General features: G+C 40.0%; 1 protein-coding gene across 4 annotated transcripts in view; it reads right to left on the minus strand.

Moving 5' to 3' along the window:
* AKT3 (AKT serine/threonine kinase 3) overlaps nt 1–23,782 on the minus strand; it is a 270,822-nt gene that overhangs the window by 129,408 nt on the left and 117,632 nt on the right. For all 4 annotated transcript variants that reach the window (XM_073338271.2, XM_073338263.2, XM_078852231.1 and 1 more), the window contains exon 3: nt 14,490–14,615. In XM_073338271.2, the coding sequence (XP_073194372.1) occupies nt 14,490–14,615 (126 nt within the window). The remainder of the gene's footprint in view (nt 1–14,489; nt 14,616–23,782) is intronic.

The following is a 23,782-nucleotide window of genomic DNA, read 5'->3' on the forward strand; positions in this document are numbered from 1 at the left end:
CCCTTAGACCTAAATTAATTCTGTTGCTTAAAAAAAAATAATAAATAAAAAAATTCACCTCATTCCTTTTCTTGTGAATTCAAAAGAAGACAAAAAGTTCACTGCTGGAACCTTTAGTTTCTCTTCTTTTCAATATCTTAAAATCATATAAATGATGAAAACTACCCTCTGACCAACTCTAAGTTTAAAATTTAAGAAAAGCAACACCACTTCTCTATTTAGAAGGTAGTAGGCACTTTCAGAATTAAACCCTAATCCTTCTGCATTAATTAGAGGGAAAACTGTCATTAAAAGGTATCTGAAACTCTCATTATTAGAACATATCTTCACCTTAACCATCTCTTTTAAAGACAAGAAAAAGACAGCTCCACTGAAGAGTGCCTTGCAAGCACAATCTTTCAAGGTATCAAAGGCAAATTCCACTTGCTCTCACTTTTGGCCAAAACTCAAAGGTTTCTGTGAAGGGATACATTTCTCCCCAATTACTCTTTAGATAAAACAGAGGATGAAGGCAGAGAGCCAGTTTTCAAGGATATCTAGTTATGAACATGCTGTGTGATTACTCACATATTCATTGCATGTGCAAAAAGTAATTTTTATCAGTGGGTCCCTGAAAGAGCACAAAGCACTTATGGTGGCCAAGGGATGCAGTAGTTTACACAAAGTGACATGACAATAAGCTTTCATTTTTGTTTACACAACAGTGTATCTGTTAATAATGATAAGCCACAGATATTCTGTGAATAAAGCATCTTCCCATTCTCTCTTTGCTAGGCAGGCACTTCTCTCCCCTCTTTCTTCCTGTCAGCATAGTGGTAAAGTAAAACTTTTTGATATCATGGTGTGTGTACCCCATCATACAGGACTACCAGAGTGCCTTGTTTTGTATGGAAAGCAGTGGTTTTACTAAAAATCAGAGTCTTCTCTAATATAAAATGAGAATTTAGGACCTTGCCTACACATTGAAGTTGCACTGGTTTAACAAAAATCATTATTAAACTGATTTTAGTTAAATCAATGCAAAACGCTGTATGAATATAGTTCCATTGTTTTAAAACTGTTTAGCTTGCACCTGTAAATTTACCAATGCAAGCTAAACCAACATATACCAGGTTTACATAAAAGTAAGTATATCCACAAAGAGTTTTCCAGCAGTTTAAATCAGTTCTTAAAAAAAAAACACCTTTAGTTAAACTGGTATAACTTTCTGTGTAGGCCTATGTCTCAGAGCATGGGGACTAACAGAAGGAAAAAGTCCTATAAATCCATGGTCTTCTAAACTGGCCTCTAAACAAAACACAGGCCTGTTTGGTTTAAGACACACTGGCCCTTACAACCAGAGTGCCTTTGTGGGGGCAAGGGTGGTGGTGTTCACCCTCCTCATTAGTAAGGGAGGTCCGAATCAATGAATGGGATTGATCCATCTGGTGCAAGCGTTGCCCATAAAGAGTTTTATGGGATGAAGGCCAGCAATTTTCCAACTTTGCCCTATGCTGTCGCCACTAAAAGCTGTGGATGAGGTCTGGTGAATCCCTACCACCTAGCCCAAATCCTCCTCACCTTTCTTCCCTCCCACTATGAACTGCAGTGCTCGGCAGCAATATCCTCTCTCCTCACTATTCTGGGAGCAGCATTGCCTTATGCTGCCATGATTGCACATGTGTTCCTGGATCACTTCTGCTCAGGCCACCTTGTCCTTCCCTGGCAAGAAGCAGTTAGTGCTCAGCTAAACATCTGGGTTCCTTGGTTGGAGGTGAGTGGCAGCTTTTTCTCCTCACATATTACCAGCATGCTTCCCCTCCATAAACTTATCCAGCTCAATCTTGAAGCCAGTTAGTTTTTTTGCCACCCACTGCTCCGCTTGGAAGGCCGTTCCTCTAAAACTTCTAACTGTCAGTCTAATTTCAAGCGTAAACATGTTGATGGCCGCTTTATATCCAATGTGAGCACACGAACAAATGGTGCTTAACTTAAATAACTCCTCTCCCTTTCTGGTATTTATCCCTCTGACCTATTTATACAGAGCAATCATATCTCCCCTCAGCCTTCTTTTGGTTAGGCTAAACAAGCCAAGCTTGATAGGAGTATTGAGCCAAACAGAGGACTGACAGATTACAGAGCCCAGAAGACGCTGTGAGACACTGCTGCAAGAGGACGAAACAGCATAAGGCATGGGCTTTTTGTCCCAGACACCAAAAATAAAAATAACGCACCAGGAAGGTGGTTTAACAAGGCCCCAACGTTATTAATTTAACACATTCCGAAAACTCATCCAATGCAGTGTGGTCATACTTACACAATCCATATCAACCAAGAAAAGGCTGCCCTTAACCCGAACCCCATCCAAATCTTTAACCAGGTTGCAACACCAAGGCTGCGATGCTACTGGCTTCCCTTCATACAAGACAATACGAGCCCCAACCCATCACCACATTGTTGAAGGGATGCCTTCCGATAATCCGACTTCCAGTTAATCAGGGAACTGAACCTGTTGTAATAACTGAGGCCTAGCAGGTCCGGTTGTGAGCTCAACTGTGGAAAAGCAGGTGAGAGTCTTATAAAGTGTTACAGTCATCTAAAATAACAAATGCTGAAAGGAAAAAGTACAAAATACAGACAGAGACTAAATTAGTCCATAAACAAGGTCTACGAATACAGCCAAAGGACTGTGTTAAAATCATGCCTGATAAACAAGAGGAGAATGGAATCAGAAAGCTTGTATCTTCCACAAACAGAAGCTGGCCCAATAAAAGATATTACCTCACTCACTTTCTCTCTCTGATATCCTGGGACCAACACAGCTATGACAACATGGCAAACAAAACTGGTGTGTCAAAAATTAGGCCTAATTAGTGAATAGAATAATAATTCATCTCCCACTTTTGGGCTCCTTAAAAAGGAATATTTGGGGGAGGGACCAAATGGGGAACAGACTTCTGAGGGAAAGGCAGACAGGCCTCTGCTTCATTCTAAAGACTGTCCCTTGTTCATGAGCCCTGAAGTTCAACATATTGAAATGTCAGGCCATCACCGTTGCACGAATGAAGACCCAAGCCTGATTACTGTGTCTTCCCTTCCTTCTTGTATTCCTTTCTGACCCTCATATTCTTCCTATCCTCTCTCTTTCTCAGCTTTTTACCTGATCCTGAGATCAATGCAGCACACAGCATCCCTACAACAAAGTGTAGTGTCCCAAAGTGTTTATAATTTAACCTAACCTTCCTACCCTCCCCAAGCAGCTAAGGGGAAAGCAAAACAAAACAAAAACATCAACCAGCTGGTCCAGGCCAATCTGGCAATAAGGGAAAAATTCCTTCCAAGCCTCAAAAGTCAACTGGTATGATGCCTTCAGCAAGGTCCAAAATCCTGGTCCTGCTCTAATTCTAAGGAGTGGAAGGAGGGAGCTGTTGTTCCTGGGTGCAAAATAGTGCCCTGGGCACAGGAAAGGGCTTATAAGCCCTCTCATTCAGTGCACAGGGTCCAATAGGCTTCTACTGCAACCTTCAGTCCAGTCTATCAGCTGGGAAGACCTTCTTCCCCCAAGTACCCTATCTTCAAGATCACAAGGAAGCTGGTGTCCCATGATGGTGGGCATGGGGGGCAGGCAATCATTACAGGACCACCATGGCTTTCTTTCCCCCACTGGCCCAGACAAAGCCAACCCATCGTCGCAACTAGAGTGCTCATTGTAAACTCCCTGCTGCACAAGGGAAGCACTACTTCTATACTTCTTGTGTGTGTGTAATAAAGTAGACCATAAGTGAAGGGATGTTGTTTGAAACGTACAGATCTGTACATGAATTCAGCAGGTATCCAAGAAGTAGAAAATTAAGTGGCAGATGTGATCTCTTGGGCTAAGCCAACCCTGTCACACTTTCTTTTCTCTATTTATAGTTATCAAGGTTTTGGTTGAGTTCTCCTTTATAGTTTATTGAAATGAGATCTCATAATATTTATTTACAGATACAGGATTTCCCCACTCCTATCCCCCATATTTATTTAGGAGGTTTACTGGATTCCTCTTCATACATTTGACAAATTTAATATGGACTTCTTTCTAACTGGGCAATTTTTCTGGGCACGTAGCCAGCCCACCCCCTTTTTTTTCTTGTAACTCCAAAGCTCCTTTGCTGAAGTCTTAAAAGGAGGGTGTGACTTTAAGCACCCTTGTATTCACAGCCTTCACACAGTTCTAATAATCTTTGTACACAATGTAACTTGTGAGGTATCATTTGAAAACGAATAACTAATTTAACATCAATATTCTTTTGTGCAGTATGAACATGTGTATTAAGAGTTATGGATGTATGCTGGAATTATTATCAAAGTGTGTTTAATCCAAATATGTCAGGAGGAGATGGTAAACAGGTCTGCCCTAGATAAAGGGATGATTATTTGCTTCTCTGACCAGCCTAATCACCAGGCAGAGACAATGAAGGTCCAATTTTACATATCAGGTAAACAAAGTTATCAAGCAAAAAAGTGGGGGAGGAGTCAGCATGTCCTCTACACCCAGCAGGAGAGAGGAGTTTATTTTTAAGGAGTTTTATCTGAGTTTACTTTTCAAAGAATACATTGCAAAGATTTACTGGTCTATAAAGGGGAAGGGGGCTGAACCTCAAGTGATACGCAACTGAAACAACTGATTGTATACAATATTACTGTATTATAAAAGTATATAGAGTGAGGTCTTTTCTGAAAGCTAATGACACACTGGTGATTAATATCATGGTGAAATGTACAGATTAACACGATATGAGGAAATACGGATACTTAATGATATTAGGCTTTAAAGTCTGTGGCCAAACAGGGAAAAACAGGTTCGCTCCCAGACAGGAGAGAAGGAAGCTATTTATCTGTCTCTTATGTAAATTAAACAAGGTGGAATCAAAACAATGAAAGCCCCATTTACATACAGGAGGATGGGAAGCCAACAGGAAGGGAAAAGACAGCATGAGGTCATCCTGTCTCTTGAACTAAAGTAACTGAGCTTTGGAAAATATAAGAAAAGACAGAAGACATCTTTGACATCCATCATTAGACAGACAAAAGAGGCCAGAACTCTTCAAAGCTGAGAAAAATGGGTCCTTTAACCAAGAGCGGGCAGAAGTCACTGGAAATCGAATACAGGTGAGAAACCTGCTTAGGCAAAGATCTTTCACCTAGAAAGACAAAGAAAGCCAGCATCTTGTACTTCCATGGAAGGTCCTGACTAAGGGAAAGTCAGCCATGTGTGGGAAACACAATGACTGGTGAGAAACCATCTTCATCTAGTAAGGTACAGGCTTTGGTCAAGTTTTAGACTTTTAGATGCATGCTTTCACTTTTATTTGCTTATAACCCTTTCTAACGTTCTCTCATACTTGAATTCACTTAAAAGCCTATCTTCTTGTGCTAATAAACTTGTTTTACAGTTAATATAAACCAACTCAGTACTGTGTTTAAATGGAAGGGTGTACCCCAGTTAAGGTTATAAACTGTGATGTGCTTTTGCGTCTTTGGAGGAACAAATGAACGTTATTATTTCTCTTAACTGTCCAAGAGAAGAATAGACATTCAAGAGAACATAGTTTTGGGAAAATTCAGGACTGGGAGTGTGCTGGGGTTGTAACTCAGGCTTGCTGGTTGTAATAACTAGGGCTGATGACAGGTTGGTGGAGTCGGAATTGCTAGACCAGGGCTGCCAGTGTACACGGACACTCGGTGTGGCCTGCATGCTTGTTGCTGACTGAACATTCCAGGCAGGAAGTTACAGTAACAAAGCTTTGTGGGGAACTCAGGTAAAGTTATAGGGTAAGAGGTGACAACCGCTCACTGGTCTGGATTGCACCCTGAACACTGTGACAGGAGGATTTAGATGTGTCTCCCCACTGTCTTTAAATTTTTAAACTAAATACTGTAGCTGTGGGACAGAGGGGAGAGGTTTAAGCTAACTTCAAGCCATTTTAAGCAGACCACCATGTTTCCTCTAAATCATCCTGAGAAAAGTAACACCACTTAAATACTTTGTCCTGTGACAGAAAAAATATGATGAACAAAACTTAGGGTATTACTGTTTAGACTCCTGCCCAAAAAGGTCTGATGAATCAAAGCCTTATCAATGTAAATATACCTCGCCTTGTCAGAAATGAGGGCCTTGCACTAAAATATGCAGATTCTGCTCCCTCAGCATTTCCCTTCAGTCACCATACTGTAGATAGAAAGCATTCACTGTGCAGGGTTACAGATAAAATATTTTACTGTTGTGTTTTTGAAAATTTTGGAAGATATTAGGAATAAAAGCACAGAAAGAGTGCCAACAGGTCTTGGAAACAACGGGCTTGTCTACACAGTGCAACAATGCTGTGATAAATGAAGCAGGGGTGGGGGGTAGCTCCCTTTTATGGACACACGGCTAGCCAGTTAGCTACAAAATCCCTGTTAGCAGCTGTTCTCAACTTGCTTTACCTGTAAAGGGTTAAAAAAAACCATAGGTAAAAGGAAAGGAGTGAACACCTGACCAAAAGAGCCAACTAGAGGGCCAGAACTTTTTTAAATTGGGAAAAAACTTTCCTTTTGTCCGCTCTGTCCCCTCTCTCCGGACACTCCCACTCTTTTCTTTCTCAGCTCTTCCCCAGAAGGGGGGTGAAAGGGCTTGAGGGTACCCCACAGGGTGGAATTCCCAAGTGCACCTTCCTAGGTTCAAAGGGGTTTTTTTGCATTTGTGTGGTGGCAGCATTTACCCATTCAAGGTCAGAGAGATACTGTAACCTTGGGAGTTTAATACGAGCCTAGAGTGGCCAGTATTAATTTTTAGAATCCTGGTGCGCCCCCACCTTCTGCACTCTAAGTGTCAGAGTGAGGAATCAGCCTTGACAAATGCACACTAAAGGAGCGTGATTTTTAAAGCACACCAACGGGTTGTGGACTAACTGGCCTGTGTAGATCCTCCTGGTATGAACTAAAAGTTCCCTAATGCACATTAACATAGTACTGAACAGAACTGAGAGTTTGTGAAAGTTGCCCTGGAGATTGAAATCATCTTTTTAAACACAGAACAGGTACAGCTTAAATAATGGCACTGCAAACTTGCCAACACCACTGCACCAATGAGTATGAGTCTCCACCTGAAGAGACTGCCCTCAAACTTTGTCTTTTCTGCTTAGACAACTAAAAAAAAGATGCAAGTTACAGCCAATCCTAATGTTTTATCATATGGACAATAAGAACTGGACTGAAACTATCATCTCACATCACAAGAACAATGAATAGCCATCACATGACATGTTGCAGTCAATGCGAACTTGACCAAAATGGTATTAACAATTCTCTCGCTGTCCATCTGCAAAGCAGGAATCTATGAGAAGTAACTTACTCCACTTTTATTAAGAATGAATATGATACATTGCATGAGGTTGCAAACCTGAAGCATTTCAGGAACTTTCCAATCAGAGGCCATTAGACCAATTATTAAAGCTTACCAGGTGCTGTAAATCTAGATGCTGTTTTCATTCACTTTTTTCAACTTTTGGGGGGGGGGGTTAATTCAAACTCCTCCCCTAATAAAGTAGTGAACAGAAAAATTATATTCCTTTGCCAATTTACTGTGTGACAGCAACTTGCGTTATGATTTTAACTCTTTCATGTAATTTTTATGTTTATGGTTAATGTCAGATGCTACTCTGAGGGCAGTCTGTTTACCTAATCCTCACTCAAACTCTCAAAACTTCTTTTTATGTTATGCAGCCACATAATGCATTTTTTCTCCAAGTATATTTCTGTTTCTGGTAGATGGCTGTAAGGCAAATAAAATCTGTTTTATGAAATAGTTCTAATTTATTTAACCACAGACCAATGGCAGAGGATTCAAGTTTCTCAGACACTAAAAAATGTCCCTGAATTTTACATTCATTCTTTTCTTAAAATGTATTACTAGATTCTTTATTAGGCAAAAATGTATCTTCCTCTATTCTTAAAGACACTCCACTGAATGCATCCGATGAAGTGAGCTGTAGCTCACGAAAGTTTATGCTCAAATAAATTTGTTAGTCTCTAAGGTGCCACAAGTCCTCCTTTTCTTTTTGCAGATACAGACTAACACGGCTGCTACTCTGAAACCTGTCAATCAACAATAATCGATGTTAAGATTATCCAAATGATTCCCCTCCAAAAAAGAAAAATGTATCTTGTTTACCAAAAATGTCCTCTCTTCAAGTATCACAGTCCACAAATCCATGATAACAGTTCTTCAGTCGGTATGGCACAAGGGAGGGAGAAGCAGATCTGTCCATCTTTGGCAGGAAAGGGAAGCCACTCCAATCTGAACAGCCCACCAGTTTGAGATGTTTTCCACAGCCAGAAAAATACCACTGACCGCAACTAATTATTACACATTATAGGAGCTATAATATACGTATCTAAAAACCCACTTCAGCACATATAGGACTCCAAACTAATGTAATTAGTCAACAGAACCTAGGCCCTATATGCGTTAGATCTGTGGGCCTTGCCACTTGAAGAATGGAAAATTTCTGAAAAAAGAAAAGGAGTACTTGTGGCACCTTAGAGACTAACCAATTTATTTGAGCATAAGCTTTCGTGAGCTACAGCTCACTTCATCGGATGCATACTGTGGAAAGTGTAGAAGATCTTTTTATACACACAAAGCATGAAAAAATACCTCCCACCACCCCACTCTCCTGCTGGTAATAGCTTATCTAAAGTGATCACTCTCCTTACAATGTGTATGATAATCAAGGTGGGCCATTTCCAGCACAAATCCAGGGTTTAACAAGAACGTCTTGGGGGGGGGGAGAGACAAAACAAGGCGAAATAGGTTACCTTGCATAATGACTTAGCCACTCCCAGTCTCTATTCAAGCCTAAGTTAATTGTATCCAATTTGCAAATGAATTCCAATTCAACAGTCTCTCGCTGGAGTCTGGATTTGAAGTTTTTTTGTTGTAATATCGCAACTTTCATGTCTGTAATCGCGTGACCAGAGAGATTGAAGTGTTCTCCGACTGGTTTATGAATGTTATAATTCTTGACATCTGATTTGTGTTCATTTATTCTTTTACATAGAGACTGTCCAGTCAGAAACAAATTGTCCTATTCTCCATCAGATCAAGGTCCACGGTAAGAAAAGGTATAGAAAAGGAAAACAAAAATGATTATGGGCATGGAATAGCTTCCATATGAGGAGAGATTTAAAACACTAGGACTCTTCAACTTAGAAAAGACAACTAAGAAGAGATAGGATAGAGATCTATAAAATAATGAATGTTGTGGAGAAAGTGAAAAAGGAAGTGTTATTTACCCCTTCACATAACACAAGAACTAGGGGTCACCTAATGAAATTAATAGACAGCAGGTTTAAATCAAACATGAGGAAGTACTTCTTCACACAACCCACAGTCAACCAGTGGAACTGGTTGCCAGAGGATTTTGTGAAGGCCAAAAGTATAAGTCGGTTCAAAAAAGCATTAGATAAGTTCATGGCGAATAGGTCCACCAGTGGCTATTAGCCAAGATGGTCTGAGTGTCCCCAGACCTATGACTGCCAGATGCTGGGACTGGAGAACAGGGGATGGATCACTTGATGATTGCCCTGTTCTGTTCATTCACTCTGAAGCATCTGGCATTGGCCACTGTAAGAAGACAGGATACTGGGCTAGTTGGACCACTGGTCTGATCTAGTATGGTCATTCCTATGTTTAGATTATTTTAATGCAAGTATTAAGAAGGCTGAACTTGAGAAATTGGAATGCAGAAACAACCAGTACCAAACTATTTGTTAGCTATGAATTTCTCCTCACCAAGGAACCACTGTCTAGAGCAGGGGCCTCAAACACGCAGCCCACGGGGTTATTTCCTGTGGCCCGCCAAGCTCCCTGCGCCCCCCACCCCCGGAGTTATTTCCTGCGGGCCGCCAAGCACCCCTCACCTTCACTCCCCCTCCCTCCAGGCGCTTCCAGCCGCCAAAGAGCTGTTTGGTGGAGCTTAGCGCTTTCCAGGAGGGAGCGGGGAGCTGCACGCTCAGGGGAGGAGGTGGAGAAGAGGCGGAGCAGGGGCGGGTATTTGGAGAAGGGGTTGGAATAGGTGCAGGGAAGGGGTGGGAAGAGGTGGGATGGGGCGGGGCCTTATGGAAGAGGCGGAGTGGGGGCGGGGGGTTGTCAGTGATGCGGCCCATGGGCCAATGTATTAATCCTCATGTGGCCCTCGTGGTGATTCGAGTTTGAGATCCCTGGTCTAGAGCACCCTTCATCTGAAGGCAGCAGCTGTGGAAGATAGGATGTCCAATTTTTAGAGAGTTTGGTGAAGGTGGCCGACAAGGGCTATGTTGCAATTTCATACATTTCCTCTTACAGATCATAAGAACACTTGGTCTACAAGTCACCATAGCTCTAAGGAAATGGGCGTTGAGATTAAATGATGGAGCTAAGGACCTTACTCTTTAAGATTCTGATATGGCCAGATGAATCCATCCTAATATGAAGAACTTAAACATCTTCTTTTCTTTTGATACTGAATGGCACAAGACAAAAAAGAACCTTTGATTTTTTCTAAAGGGCTTGGAATGCTCAATATGAAATCAATAAAGCCTGTGTGTCACTGAGAATATACTGAAGTCTCCCTTTCAAACCTGAGGTTTTGGGGCAAAAGGAGGGCATGATCATTTCCTGTGCAAAATGAAATACTGAATTTACTTTGGATGCAAAGACTGGTTTTAGTCCTGATGACAATCTTGTCACAGAGGAAGGTGAAAATTTGAGATTTAATACATCTCTGAGGATATGTTAGCTGAGAACTACTTTGACAGACAAGAAATAGTGAAATTTTTCTGACGTGTTTAAATCGGAACAAAATTAGGGCCAATAAAATGACATTCAGATCCCAGAGTTATACCTGATGAACTCAAGGGGGGCAGGGGGAAATCAGTGGTGCTGCACCTAGGAAGCGCCCAGTGTCTGGATGAAATAAAAACTTCCTCTTCCTAGTGGAACTCAAAATAGCACACAGAGGAAACAACTGAAATTGATGAATCCACAGTAATCCACAAATTGTACTGTCCTCCAAATGTCCTTTTCTGCCTTTCCTCTGCACAGGACTCTGATGACATCATTTAAAAACAGGCACACACTCCTGTCTCAGAGCAGCTACAAGTATGTCTATACACACTGGATCCAGTTACCAAACTAAATGGTAAGAAGCAGTACTGAAAATACTGGTGCCCCTATGTAAAGTAAGACTTGCCTGGGAGCTGACTGAATAGGTATTTCATATGAACATAGGCTTCTCTCAGGTCTGTGGAGTATAGGAAATCCCCTTTGTTGATGGCTGCTAAAGTTAACTTGAGCGTCTCCATAATGAATTTTTGACTTCCTTAAATATCTATCTAGGTATTTTAAATCAAGCCCAGACCTGTTCCCCCAAGCACTCCTTCACAAGGAAAATAATAGAGTAAAGGCCAAACTTCTTTGGGCAAGGATCCAGCTATACTGCACCACTTTGAAGCAGGTGAGAAACAGCCTCTCTGCCATACTCAGTCTCTTCAGCCAGGGAGAGATGGGAGTCCCTTTGGCTCAAAACAACCACCTCTTGCTAGATGTTCCAGAGGAGTCTCTTGAGAGTAAGGGTCTAGAAGGCCCAGTCACAAGATAACCCAGGAATGGAAGTGCCAGAGCTCTAGCACTTTTGAAGCTGCAGACAGAAGGCAGCAGTCACTGAGGGTTGAGGCACATCCCAAAGGGAACAAGTCTCTGACCAAAAAAAATCTGCAATAAACCCCTGAAAAGTTTGCTGCAAGAGAAAATCTGTATTTGGAAGAGCATGGAGAACGTGTGAGGCATGAAGGCATGGAGGAGAGGAACATTAGTAAATGATAAAGAAAGTGGACCATGAGGCCACTTACCACTGTCCATAATGTCTTCTGGTGGTTCTGGCTGCCTTCCCTTCACAACTAAGGGGAAGTGGAGAAATGCTGTGTAGACTGTAAGGAAGTCTGCTTTGCTTGCAGGTTGGCCAGAATTTGTTCAGGCTTTTATTTTGTCTGAAAGCTAGATCCTTTCGTGAATACAGTGAGGAGGTGCTGGCAGCTTCTCCACTAGAGAACCAGCAGGGCTTCTCCTGTCTATCTCCGTTCCAGCTCTGGCAAGGGAGACCAAGGAGACCCTTGCATTGAATACAATGATTCTGATAGCCCTACTACCTCCTTACAGAAGCAGCATAAATTGCTGCCCTGACATTTGATGAGAGGCACAAAACAGTTTTTACAATACCAGGACTTCCTTCATGGCTTGTCCACCATCATGTCACATCGCCAAGATATCAATATGTCATCTTCTTTCTTCTCATGCACAATACTGCAATTTCTACCCTTTAGATGTTAATGGAAATCCAAGACACTAAACCTAAGTGTGTCCAAAAGGTAACACCTTATTTTCCTCACCCATGTTCTTAGAATTCTTCAGTGGTTACTTGTGTATGCCAGAATCCAGTACGAAGTCTTTTACCCTAGTTCCAAGGTCCTCAAATGAACTACTGCACCTACAATTACCAAACAGAACTTCTACTGTATTCTCCATGTTCCTTTGATAGTAGGCTTCTTTCTATTTACTATCCTTATCTCTCCAGAGTAGTAGGAAGTTTCTTTTACAGATTGCTCCCACATAACCTCCCTACACACTTTTCAAATCAAATATCAAGAGGCATTTTTTCTGCAATATATAACTTCTTAACCCTCTCTTTAATGTAACAATTAAATGCTACTCTCTAACCCTTCTACTGTCCCCATAGCCATTCTTTCTGAAACTTGGCCACAGGATCTCCCTTCACTGCTCCCCTACCTGAACTACAGATACTATATGATGTATTGCAATCTATATAAATTCCTTGCACTAGTATGAGTTAACGCATAGGCTGTGTATTGCATCATATCATACCAGTCTCAAAATGCCCTGTTGCGACCAAGTGCGGTACTACAGTTGTGCCTTGTCTTTGGGTGTCAGTAAGTTCACATTCACAGATTGATGCAATGAGGAGCCAAAACAAACAAATAAAAATAAATACGTCTCCTTCAATAAACCAGCATAGAAGGAGTACTTGGAAAAATAGTTCAAGGGCCCTAAACTCAGTACCCTGGTTCAGAGATCCCAAACTTAATTAAGTCCAAAAACGAGGCCTCTGAGCCTGGTCAGGCTACTCTTCTGGAACTGGAGAGAGTTCATCACCCCTTGCAACCTGGATGGCTTTTAGTCCCCTCTCTACTGTTCAGCTTCCTGTTTCTGTTCAAACAGGCCAAGCCTTACGGCTGAGCAGACAGCCTCCTTAAATATACCCAGGCTGTTTTGGTTGAGAGTTCCTCAACCAAAGAGAGTTCCTCTTAACAGGGCAGAACACTCCTTCACAAAGGGTGTAGAATATGAATGAGATTTTCAAAAAAGCCTAAGAAGATTTGGGTGCCTAACTCCTTGTATGCTCCTTTGAAAATTCTGTCCAAACTCTAATTCTTATAGATCTACAAATGACAAGGCTTAGTTATCATATTATTTTTCAAGCTAACTTGCAACAGGACTTGAGTGTCTAACTCCCTGAGGCTCCTTTGAAAATCCCAGCCTTTGTCCACACAATATCTTTATTCAGTTTAGTCCCTCAAGTACTTTCATTTTTGTGGCAAACACCATAGGCCATATGTCTTCATTTGGAAACACCTTTCTACTGTCCCCACCTTCTGGGGACGAACTGAATCTGAAAGGTTACCTTTTAAACAAGTTCTATAAAAACCTGGAAATCAATATGGCTCCATTTTATCCACTGGATGCATACTTCACAGACTTGCTAATACATGTAAATTGTTTGATTGCTTGGAACTACTGATTACCCCATGTGGAGAGCTGATTACCTGATTATCCAAGAGACTAATCCTTTAGCTTGATTTTGTGCCATTTGACAGTCCGGATAATTTTCTAATTACTTCGAGTTTTCAAGTGATTTTATAGGTGTTACTGGGGAAAGGAAAAGAGTGGGAGTGTCTTCGTATAGGTAACCTTTTCCCACAAATGTACATCTTATTACAGTCGCCTGTCTAACTTGTTGTTGTTAGTTACGGTTACAGATAATGAAGAAACTTTCATTGGAAAAGCTTCAAAACCTAATATTTGGTAAAACTTTAGTGGTATTTCCAAGGTGTTGTTTAGAGTTTGACTTCAACCACAGTAGAACAACCTTGACTCACAGCATCAAACTTAGGTTTGACAGTGAATTTTTAAATTACACATATAAAGTGTAATGTAGTAGGTATTTATCAATATGCTAAGAGTTAACATTTTATATTGAGTGATAATGTCTGTCCCTCCCTCTTTATATAAGCACACTACCATGGGATCTAAAATATTTTAATACAGTAAATATATTTAATATTAGTAATATATATAATTATGTGCAAAGAATTAAACAGGTTTATAGTGATTTAAATACTGTAGGTATAACAGATGCTGAAGAGAGACTTACTTGCCACTGAAAAGTTGTTGAGGGGATATGGTAGATCCACATCTTGGGGCTTCTCCTTATACCCTATGAAAGAACCATCTGTCTTCAACAGGAAGTATCTTGGCCGCCAATTTTTGATATATTCTCCTATATAAGAAAAATATACATTAATATCAAAGAAAAGAAAGACTTTGATAGGAGATGTTACAGCGCCGTATCCGTGCCCAACATTAACAGTGTCAGCATTTGTTTGAACAATTTTCTTCATTTAAAAGAAAAAAAGTCACACTTTTATAATTAATTGCACTTTATGTCTCAGAGATTCATTCAACAATACACACAGAGTTGTGGGCAAAGCAAAACCTTACACTTAGATCACATACATTATTTTAAAAACACTGACATCCTAGATACTGTTCCCAAAGTGAAATGAATAATAAAGAAACAGCATGCACTGTTTATTACATTATGGTAAAATCCAGGGCCAAGGAGGTAAAAATGGACCTTCTCTCTTGTGAGCATTGTTGATTACAAATTAGCTTCCCAGAACTTATCTACCATGCAAAGACCCAATGCAAAATCCAATTTAAGAATAAGAATAAAACAGAGGCTCAGAAAATTGTCCAATTTCATACACGAACAGAGGAAAATACATATACTGTGTAAAATCTTATTGAGGTCAAAGAGCTGTTAAAAACTGCTTTTAAATTTAACACGTGCTTGGAAAAGATAATCAAATGCAGTTTAAAATTAACTAGACAGATGCACTGTTTACTAGAAGTAGTGTAAACTACAAGCCGTCAACCACTAAATCATATTACCACCTTCTTCCACTGATGCATGCCGAAAATTTTCCACGAAGAATGTAAATCAATTTCAAGATCTTTCTGTTAACCAATTAGATGTGCACTTGATACAGCCAGAGAAGTAAGCAAAATCTAACACATACAGTTGTGATATTAAAGGAGACAATCAACAAGTACGTACATCAGTTTGTTCATAATGCAATTTCAAGAACTTCACTGACTATTGAAATGCTCCTTCACAAAAGTATTGGTAAGAAAATAGTGAAACTAATATGCCAAGCAGATGGTGTTGTGGAATGAACTTCTATCTTCTGAAAAATTACTAATGCAAGCTATTTTCATGCATTACTAGATTAAAATATGGGAAACCAATCTTCTCCAGTAAATCAAAATGGTCTGAATCAAAAACTTTGAAATCAGAAAAGTGACTGGTTTCAAAACTTTTTATGATGAATTCTAGAGAAATGTTTTATCTAGATGATTTATTCAATGATATTTCAGGAATAAAGACAATGTCTTTATCCAAATAATTCACAAATAAGTAGTAATCAACCAGTAATGATGTGTTGTCTACTATGAACAAAACCTCCTGCAACACTTCTATATCTGGGTCTTTAAAGAGTTTAATGAATACACTTAGATCAATTCCCATGTTACTTACATACACTAGTGCTAAACAGCATGGTTTTGCCTTACGTTTCAGCCCCAATATAGTAGTAGCCCACAATGATAGCCAGATGCAGAACATGTCATTCCAAAAGGAATATACAATACAGCACCACTTCTCAGGTCTCTTGCACCACGGATGTCTTTCTTTAAAATACATTAACTTTGCCTGGTTCTTATATACGAATCACACCCAAATTTGCTTTTTCAGGATGTTGTTTCCCTCACAAAAAGAAGTTAATATAATTTTTGCACACAGACACATTGAAGAATATGCCTTCTCTTGAAATGATCAATATTGCTGTAACAAAACTGGCCTGGATAAAGGCTATTGAAAATGGAGTGGGTTTAGGTGAATATACTTATGGGCAGTTTTTTGTTTATATTGTAATTTTTAATGTATAGATACCATGCCCATAAAAATGGATGGATGCCCACACTTGCACTTCAGAAATCTGAAGAATAAAACAAACAACATACTGGTTAACATTTCACTTAATTGCTGAAATAGCTTAATAGTTATCAAGATACACTCATTTTCCTCTGCTTAATTTATAAAATGCTCCCTTATAAAAATAATTATGCTCCCTTCTGCATAATCCAATTGTTTTAAGATTAAAAACAGCTTTTGGTCTATGTTTCTTAAAAGTGATCAGTGTTCACATGAAGCCAAAATTTCTCACCATAAGAAACAAACACTCATACATTACATATCTCAGGATATTTGTAACGGAGGACAACTCTCTGACTTCCAAATGACCTATCAACATTTCAACTTTAAATTTTTATGTTTTTCAGCAATAAAAATATGTGCATATGTAAACATCATTTAAAGTCTATTACATTTCTAAAGAAGCAGCTACTACTAAATTTGAAGTCATAGTAAGACTATATTTTCAGAATAGAACATATGTTTACCAAGTACCTTAAACATAAAAGAACTGCAAAAGCCTTACATTTAAAAGTTTGTATATTCAAGTGTTAAGATTAAAGTAAAGGATTTTGTGAGAAAAGAAAAGTCCACATGGACCAACCAGCAGAAAAGATGGCCTGACAATTTAATGAAGTACAGTCTTTGAGGTAGTTAAAATAGCAGTAGTTTTCCTATAGAGAATTATTAGTTTGTACCCAGCTTCCTGCTGGGTTAATTTAAGCTAAATTATTATTTAGCTTAAATTTACGCCCTTCTAAATTGAAAAACATGTTCTCCTAGAATCTGCTTACTAGACTTGGAAGAGCTGTATAATTTTACTCATTGCACTGAAGTAAACCAAGTTATTCATGCATCTTTTTAACTCTGGTCAAAGTATTTAATGCTATTACAGAATAATGGCACTTTCACATACAAGGAAAATTCTGTAACCCAGGAGTCAGCTTCAACCTCTTTGCTCCTCTAGCAATATTTCCCAGGGCGTTCCCCAAAATTGGGAATTGATATGGCAACCGAAATTCTGATTCACATGAAAATAAAAGTCTGGATCTTTGACAAAGCAAAAAAATAAGAAAAGAAAAAAAATGTTGAGGTAGCTATACAAGGAATATGGTAATACCGAGTACCTCAACACTAGAATAGAAGACAGCTGTGTAGACATTTGGGCTTAGGCTGGAGCCCAAGCTGTGGGACCCTCCACCCTTGTGGGGTCCAAAGGTTCAGGCTGCAGCCTAAGCCCGAATGTCTACACAGCAATTTTACAGCCCCGCAGCCCAAGCCCTGTGAGCTGACCCAGGCCAGCCCACAGGTGTTTAATTGCTACATACACGTACCCACAGGGTCATGAGAACGAAGTTCTGAATTGCTCTTCACCTGACATTCTTTGGTTGTTATTGCCAATGCATTACATGCAACACCAATGAAAGGGGGTTTATACTGCCATTTCTTTATACGGCCATTTCCAAGCAGATAGCAACATGACTTGCCTTCAGATTTTTTTTTTTCTGATAAGGAGTTTGTTGTAGTGATGTAATGCTTGTAATTTTGATACTTTGCTAAAGAGCTGTGGTGGGAGGAGATTTCTGTGGAACCAGACAAGAGTCTTCAGTTTGCTCATGCGCACATAAAATGAATCTCTTAAAGTCAGTTATGTCTTTAAATTTACCTCGGGTCTCTAACTATGTCTTCAAACACAGACTTCACCGAACACTTTATGGTTCTTTTTACTATTAACATCCATTTGTAATCTTAAGAAAATGAGAATTCAGCCCTCCTTTTGAGAATTACTAATTCAAAAATACCCAACTAATTTATTGCTGACAAATCACAGTAATTATTAAGACAAATTGGTCATCTATGCAACAGATAATTTAACCTATTTTATTTAACAGAGTTTGATACTTTTGAATATGAAAAGGGCTTCTGGAGATGTCAGGAAAACATTTTTAAGACACAGAGCTGACAGGCAACGGAAGGAAGCCTTTGAGTTCAATAACTTGCTTCCCAGAAAGGAGCAACAGCTGCCACACAGACACAAGTGAGAATTAAAAAAAAAAAAAAAAAAAAACAGTAAGCAGAGAACACCAAAAATCTGCCTCAGATATTTCCTTATCAATTTATCAAAATGGTTTTAAAAGAAAGAACATTGTGGGGTGAGGGATTGTTTGGGATTTTTTATTTGTTTGGCAGGGTACCGGGAAGGGGTGGGGAAATGGGACAAAGCGAGTTGTACTATTTTTTTTATTTTTAAAGGAGAAATGTACATGTTTTCTGTTTTAAAATAGACTACTATCTCTCTCGTGTCCAGATAAACAAATGGAGGGACAAAAATAACAATGTACTTTTACAGCAAAGACTAGGAAAATGGGGCAAACAAAAACTGTTTAAAAGAAACCAAGGCTAAAGCATATTCATATACAAGTTATTAAAATGAAGCAAGATCATGAGAGATGCCAGGTCAAGCAAGACATCAAAAATACTGCTTTTTGTTTTTAAATTGAATTTACTTACCATGGCCCTCTGAGGGCAGTGTTACCTAACACAACATAAGAAGCATCAGAAGTGACTTTTTACCTAAGATGACAGTTATTAAATTTACAATGGTTTTAGTAAATATTTACCTGTTGTGATTTCATAACATATGGAAATTGCAACGTAATCTAAAGCAACTGTAAAAAAACTGAGATTAAAAGAAATGAAAAGTATATCTTCCCTTAGCATCAAGTGTATGCTTTTTAATATAATGGAGTATTATAGATGCACGCACACACACAAATTTACTTTAAGGAGAGCCAAATTTTGGCAATAAATGTTTAGATCCTATCCTCTCTCTTTTATATAGTAAGGCAGCCCATATTTAAATAAAAATGCATGTTTCCAAGAAGCCACTGCTAATACTAAATGACATTTTGAGTACATCTATATTAAGACTTGAAAAATTCAACTGTCTATTCACCAGTGGGAAGTTTTCCTTATTAAGTGTGAAGAGCATATATTGCCATCTATTTATGCAGTACTGAAGCCTTCCTTAAGAAGTTTCTAGCCTGGGAGTGAAGATAAATGAGAACTGAATGTAAACTGAGGGAATGTTGTCTTTCTGAGGCTACAGACCATTCCAGTTCACCTAATGTTCCTCCCAGCTTAACAAAGTGCTATCACAGTGTAATTAACAAGACTGATCAGTTTTACTACTGCTGTTCAGAACCTATGGGCAGAAACTGTCAAGAACCTTGTGAGAGACCTTCCTCCCCCTTGCAACAACCAGGAAGCGGAAAAGGGAGGAAAAGGCAGAAATCATCTTCTTTCCAATAGGACATGGACAGAGATCAAAATTAAGAGGTTGACTGAGTCACCCAGGAAAATCCAGTAACAGCACTCTAGTTGAAGTCGCAGCACATTTCCCAGTAGCTGGAAGTGAGTAGGAGAGCTGGGCTTCTTACCAGGGGCACTGTTCCTGGACCTCACTAATGGGGTTCCCATACCCTCATCTTTTGTACGTACCTCTAGCTAGAATGCCCCCCACCCAGTTTATCTGGTAGAAGACTATACAAGATCTGCAAGATGCCAGACATCTTTGAAATGAACAGGGGAGCGTAAACAGGAGTAGGACCCTCCTTCGCCAGGACATTCCACTCCCTATGGCCAGCCAGAGTAAGATAGGAGCCAAATGGCTTCTTACTCCCGATGGTCATTACTTTAAACCTTTGCCTTGCCAGGGTTTCTTGAGCCTCTTGCTCTATTTTAGCTAGAAGATTAATCCTCCAACTGGTAGAAAACTAGTAAATTTTCCAAGCTCTTTTGTAGATTGCCATGCCAGTCAAACAGTCTTCAAAACAATAAAGAAAGGCTATTTACCTTACAGTAATTGGAGTTCTTTGAGATGTATGGTCCCTGTATGTATAGCACTGTGGGTAAACATGCACTCTGTATGCCTGGGAACGGAAGATTTTTCATTAGCAGTGTGCATGGGTCTGCTCCTGCATCTCCTCTTGCTTTGGATCGAGGGCATAAGGGGCAACACAGACAAACCGCCTCTCCAGTTCCTTCTCTAAAACAAGTCACTTTAGGAAAGGATCTGAAGCTGAGGGGAAGGAGGGTGGGTGGTGGTATACAAACAGGGACGACACATTTTGAAGAACTCCAGTTTTTGTAAAGTAATCTTTCTTTCTCTGAGCAATGCTTTCTATGTGCATTCTATGTGGGTGTCTCACAAGCACTACTCACTGAGGAAGACAGTGCAAGGAGCCACTAGGGTTGCCAACCTCCTAATTTCTGAAAATCAGACACCCGCCCCGCCCCCACCTCTCCTCTTCCTCCAAGTCCCCGCCCCTGCCCCCAAGTCCCCACCCTCTGCTCACTCCTCTCCCCTATTTCCCATTGCTCAGAGCTTCCCTGACTCCTCATTACGAAGTCTGCCAAGCCCTCTGCTGCTTTAATGTACATCCGTCCACACTTGAACTGCAACATAAGAATCACAGAGAAATAAATTCAGGCCTGGCATTAACAGAGTATCCATCCCTATGTGTTAACAGTCTCAGGCCCTCTTCTTATTACAGGTCTGAATTTGGCCTCTTTGCTTTAAGCGGAGGCCTAACAAGCAGATTCTGGTCCCACCAGCACCTTTCTAAACCCTGAGCAACACCAGCATGAGCAGCCAAGGGACATACAAACCCTAACTCCAGCATGCTGCCTGGGAGCGCAGGTCAGAAGAATGCTGTGGCTGCATGGGAGCAGCCAGCAGCCCTGCTGGTGAGATAGGATGTGGCCATCCTGCACAGTGCCTCCCCTTGCACTGCCTGCCCAGCAGACCCCTTCCCCACCCGCTCGAGCCCTTCCCACCTCGGAGCTGCCTGAGAGGGCGGCCAGAGGAAGCGCTGGCTGCCAGGGCAGCTCGTGTTCATTCCCTCCTGGGGAACATTCCATGCCTGCTGGGAGCTCCTTACCCCACTCGCCATGGGCCCCCACACACTGTCTTTGATCGCAAACTGTGCTCCTCAAAGGGGCCACCCAAGCCAGTGCGTGCATACTGCCTCAGGAACTGCCTCTTCAGGGCTGGGCAACAGGTTGCCACTCCTCTCCCTCCTTACCCACAGGCCGCAGTGACCGGACATTGCCAGGTCCCCTTTTCCACCCAACTTTCCGGTCGAAAACTGGACAGCTGACAACCCTAGGAACCATGCTGCACCACAGACTGCAGGACCACTGTGCCTCAAGATGCACCTGCTGAAGAGGATTGTACTAAGGCCTAATGTCTATAAAGGTATGCACAAAGCCCCATGTTGCCATTCTACAGGAGGAGAACACCCTGAAGAGAAGCAACCAAGGTAACAGTAGACAGTAATGAAGAAGCAGAGTGGGGAAGGAAGCAGAGTGTCCCCAGACATGAAGAATGCTGTGTAGCTCAAAAGTTTGTACTTTCCACCAACAGAAGTTAGACCAATAAAAGATATTACCTCACCTACCTTCTCTTTCTGATACCCTGGGACCAACACAACTACAACACCACAAACCAATAATTATATATGACAGTGAATGTTGAGATTCAAAAAGTTAAAGCTTTATAACCATTAAAACAGTCAACATCATGTCAAAATATACAAAGTAAATATCCTTAAGTTAAACCCTAGTAAGCAATTTCTTTATTTTGCCTACGTGTAATTTCCAATTATTATCCATGGAAATATTTTTTCATCTGTTTGTGTGCTGAGAGAAACATTGACCAATAAAAATGTAATACTTCCAAGCCTAACTCTGAGTCTCATCCAATGTGGCAATTCTTATGGCCTTATACACCTTTGTGTCCTAGTATTTTAGCTGACTTTTTTAAAAAGAAAATTACTTAATAGTAATTCTTGTTCTCAGAAGGCTTGTAACAAAAAGGCAAAACCCCTTTAGCTAAGTACCACATCCAATGAATTCCCTTGCTGATCTTTTTGCTAATTCTAAACATATGTCTTCCCCATTTTAAATTACTGGACTGAATCTCTGTCCTATCACCTGTAAATTTAGTACTATTATGGATTCTAGTCATCGTTCAAATCTTTCCTTCCTGTTGCATTAAACTCTCAATTTTTTTTAAATATAAAAATATGGGAAAATATTAAGAATAAATATTCAACAAGAAAAGCGAGAGATTGCCCTATACAACTGTAATATCAGTCTCTAACTTAGCAGGTCTGGACTCAGTTTTTAAAAATGCATTTGCTTAAATGTGCACCTAACGTACTCTCACAAAACTACTAATGTGCCATTGCAAGACAAGGATTTGCACACACAGGTTACATAATGCATCTCCTCAACATGAGCATGCACAAAATCATCTTGCCAATTTAAACATTACTCTTATTTCCCTTTCACTCTTGAACACTTCAGAAGACATGTAACCCAATCAAATTCAATGGGACTATTCAAATGTGTGAAATTGCTCACTTGCAAACGTGTTTACAGGTTCAAGTACAAATTTGGGTCCTGATCCTATAACAGTAAATGTTTAAAGTGGCAAGATTTTCTTCCTGATAGCTCAAATTGGACATAGAAAAGGTCAGTTCTGAATCTGGCCAGGATGTCTGTAACTCTTCATAATTGTAGCCTGAATTTTTAAAAGCAAGTTCATAATCTTATCCAGCACAATTTGTGACTAATCATCAATATGGGAGTGTAGGTACACATCTTTCAACTCATTTCAGATGAAAAAGCAGGTCTTTGAATCAACTCACCTGCTGACAGTCTCGAGGAAATATATCTTGAAATATATATTTCAAGATAACTGTTTTTATTATTGGAAATTCTTGATGGATAAAAAATAATGTATTGCTGCCTAGAGCAACCTGGTCTTTATTGTCTATAACTGTAATATCTAAACCACCCTGATTATATTTCTTGTTTCTCTTGAGATGAGCAAATTTATATTCCATTTCAGTAATAAGCCTAGTGTACTCTCCACTTCCTATGTCTGTTCTCACAAATTCCATAATTGTATACTTGCATACTACAAAGTTTTAGTGCAAAATTCTGCCCTCAAATATGACTTCACCAACCAATGGAAGACCAGTTTGAACAACCATGATCCTTCTAAAATATAAAATCTTCCTACTGTATTTTCCACCACATGCATCCGATGAAGTGAGCTGTAGCTCGCGAAAGCTTATGCTCAAATAAATGTGTTAGTCTCTAAGGTGCAACAAGTACTCCTTTTCTTTTTGCGGATACATACTAATAACACGGCTGCTACTCTGAAATATGATCTTTCTTGCACTGTAGAACACAGAAGAACATGGAATAAATCCATGAAGAAGAAATGCCAACCCAGCTAACAAAAAGAAGGTGACTCACCATTTGCAAAACTACTGACCTCTGCCAGGACACAGATGTAGAAAGCACTACTTGGTGGGAGGCAGTCACACCTGAATTCT

This window comes from Lepidochelys kempii, chromosome 3 (genome assembly GCF_965140285.1).
Source record: "Lepidochelys kempii isolate rLepKem1 chromosome 3, rLepKem1.hap1, whole genome shotgun sequence".
In the NCBI taxonomy this organism is placed as follows: domain Eukaryota; kingdom Metazoa; phylum Chordata; order Testudines; family Cheloniidae; genus Lepidochelys; species Lepidochelys kempii.